The following is a 2,103-nucleotide window of genomic DNA, read 5'->3' on the forward strand; positions in this document are numbered from 1 at the left end:
GAATGCTCTGCTTTATTCAAAATTTTAGTTAGATCTAATCAACAATAAAATTATATATACCCAATATTAAATGTTTAATTGAATATATAAATAATGTTTCATTATATAATACATTACTTAAGTTTTAAATTAGGTATTTAAAATTTGATATACCTATTATTGCTTGTCTAAATAAATTCATAACAAATATTGGCAGAATCCAATACATATATCGATGCACATTCAAACAGTAAGTCCATTGTTTAAACGAAAATACATAGATAGTTTTCTCTCTTGCGGATATCCTAACTTTTTTAAATCTGATTATATCAACCACCATTGGCTAAATGAAAAAAAAAAAAAAAATTAGGATGTCCGCACCTGAGAACTTTCATATACTAACATTCATTCATTCAAAACAAAGTTAAAAGAAAAGCACAATGTTAATAAATCCAAACAGAAAACTTTCCATTCAAAGCTTTAGCTAATTCTGCCACGACCAAAGACTGAGAAACAGCTGCTCCGATGAATCTGCAGGTTGCTCAATCTGACCATCAAAGAAATAAGGGTCACATGAAGCTTTTGATTGGTGTAGCTTCTCATCAATCACTTCCAGTAGCATGTTTTGTGTAAAATAAAGCTCACACACATTGTCTAGCTGCAGCAGGTGATCAGATTGCTCTTGCATCTCCATTGGACTTATGGCTTCAAAACAAGGCTCACATAAGCTATTTTCTAGCTGCAACTGCTGTGGCTGCTGCAGTTGCTCACCAATTATCGAACTGCTGGCTTCAACATCTTTATTACCTGGCGTCGCTCCTTTTCTGCAATTCTCCATCTCCTCCTGCGCACTTAGTTTTCCCTTGTATTTGATTTTACAAAGCCTCCAATCCTGTAAAACATCAAACATAAAACTACTAGAAAGACACTCTAAATGAGCTTAAAAGGTAGAGTTTCTGAAATATAACGTTAATCATGAGCAACTTATTTTTGTGCAATGAGCTTCTCTCTACAACAAGATCACCACATTGATCACAGTAACACGTTTTCCCTGAAACTCCATGTTGTGATTTATGGATGAAGGAAAGTAGGTGGCAAGTGCAATAGTACAAATCTTACTGTCAATTTAGCTAATCAATTTCAGCATAATTAATTTACAGAAGAACGAATAGGAAATTTTATAAAACAAAAAAATGAAATGAAACATACAGTTGTGTTGGATTCTAGATTATATTCGTGCATAATCCAGTTAGTCTTGATGGCTGTGTTGCGCTTCTTGTCATTGCCAGTGAATCTGTGAAACGTTAATGGCCTCTTGAATCCCACCACATGTTCGTTTGCATAAATCGTCTTCACATGTCCAGTGGCTCTCCACCATCCTCGTCCTGAGACTTCTCGAGAATCATTCTCCTTTATACAATAGCAATATCTCTCGTTGTTAGGCACAGCCATATTATGCTCCCCTGCCAACATAAAAATCGAAAAAATAAGCTCATAACAAAGTGATATGAAGAGAGAAAGAAGTGAAATTATAAAGACGGAGAAAATCAGAGAGCTAAACGGACATTCAAGATCTTGAGGATCAAACTCATAGACGTTTCTTTCAACAATGAAATGGCCATGGAGGGGCATTTCTTGGCCATAAACTTTCCTCTCAAGGATTTGAATGAGTTCTTCATCGGTGGGATTAAACCTGAACCCAGTTGGCATCATCGTCATTAATTTCTCTACAAAAACAATCTGATTTTTCTAAATCTAACTCATAAGAAAAATGAGCCCCAAGAATTATCCTTTTAACAATGGACAGATCTAGGGCTGACTAGGACAAATAATTGGAAGAAGGCGGTTTGTGTACACTTGCGCAAAAGTCAACAAATTGATGATGATTATGTCTTGTTACTCAGAAATTTCTGGTAAATTTCTCGTTTAAAAGATGCATTAAAATAATTATAATTTAACTTTCTTTTCAGCTTATGATAGCCCTACCACAACAGTGTGAGCATTTAAAAGGTGCCAATAGTGTTTAACTTGATATACATCTTCTCAAACTTTGCCCCTAACTAACTAATTAATTACATTTAGATCTCATCATCTTCATTATTAAGCGTTAATGAGAATCATAGA

At 34.5% G+C, this 2,103-nt stretch overlaps 1 protein-coding gene across 1 annotated transcript; it reads right to left on the reverse strand.

The window, feature by feature from the left end:
* Positions 1-215: 215 nt before the first annotated feature.
* On the reverse strand, positions 216-1,787 carry LOC123207739 (NAC domain-containing protein 41-like). Its single transcript, XM_044625192.1, has 3 exons — positions 1,545-1,787; positions 1,189-1,442; positions 216-871 (listed from the first exon to the last, which is right to left on the reverse strand). The coding sequence occupies exons 1-3, from the start codon at positions 1,696-1,698 to the stop codon at positions 464-466; spliced, it is 816 nt and encodes a 271-aa protein (XP_044481127.1). The 5' UTR covers positions 1,699-1,787; the 3' UTR covers positions 216-463.
* Positions 1,788-2,103: the final 316 nt, after the last annotated feature.

This window comes from Mangifera indica, unplaced genomic scaffold, assembly GCF_011075055.1.
Source record: "Mangifera indica cultivar Alphonso unplaced genomic scaffold, CATAS_Mindica_2.1 Un_0098, whole genome shotgun sequence".
Taxonomy (NCBI): domain Eukaryota; kingdom Viridiplantae; phylum Streptophyta; class Magnoliopsida; order Sapindales; family Anacardiaceae; genus Mangifera; species Mangifera indica.

Bases quoted from the DNA above. Each gene is read 5' to 3' on its own strand.
- LOC123207739 (XM_044625192.1), bottom strand. From the start codon at position 1,698: ATGACGATGATGCCAACTGGGTTCAGGTTTAATCCCACCGATGAAGAA. The intron at 1,443-1,544 runs GTCCGTTTAGCT...TTATGTTGGCAG, and splicing joins TGATCCTCAAGATCTTGAAT to GGGAGCATAATATGGCTGTG. The intron at 872-1,188 runs GTATGTTTCATT...GATGTTTTACAG, and splicing joins ATCTAGAATCCAACACAACT to GATTGGAGGCTTTGTAAAAT.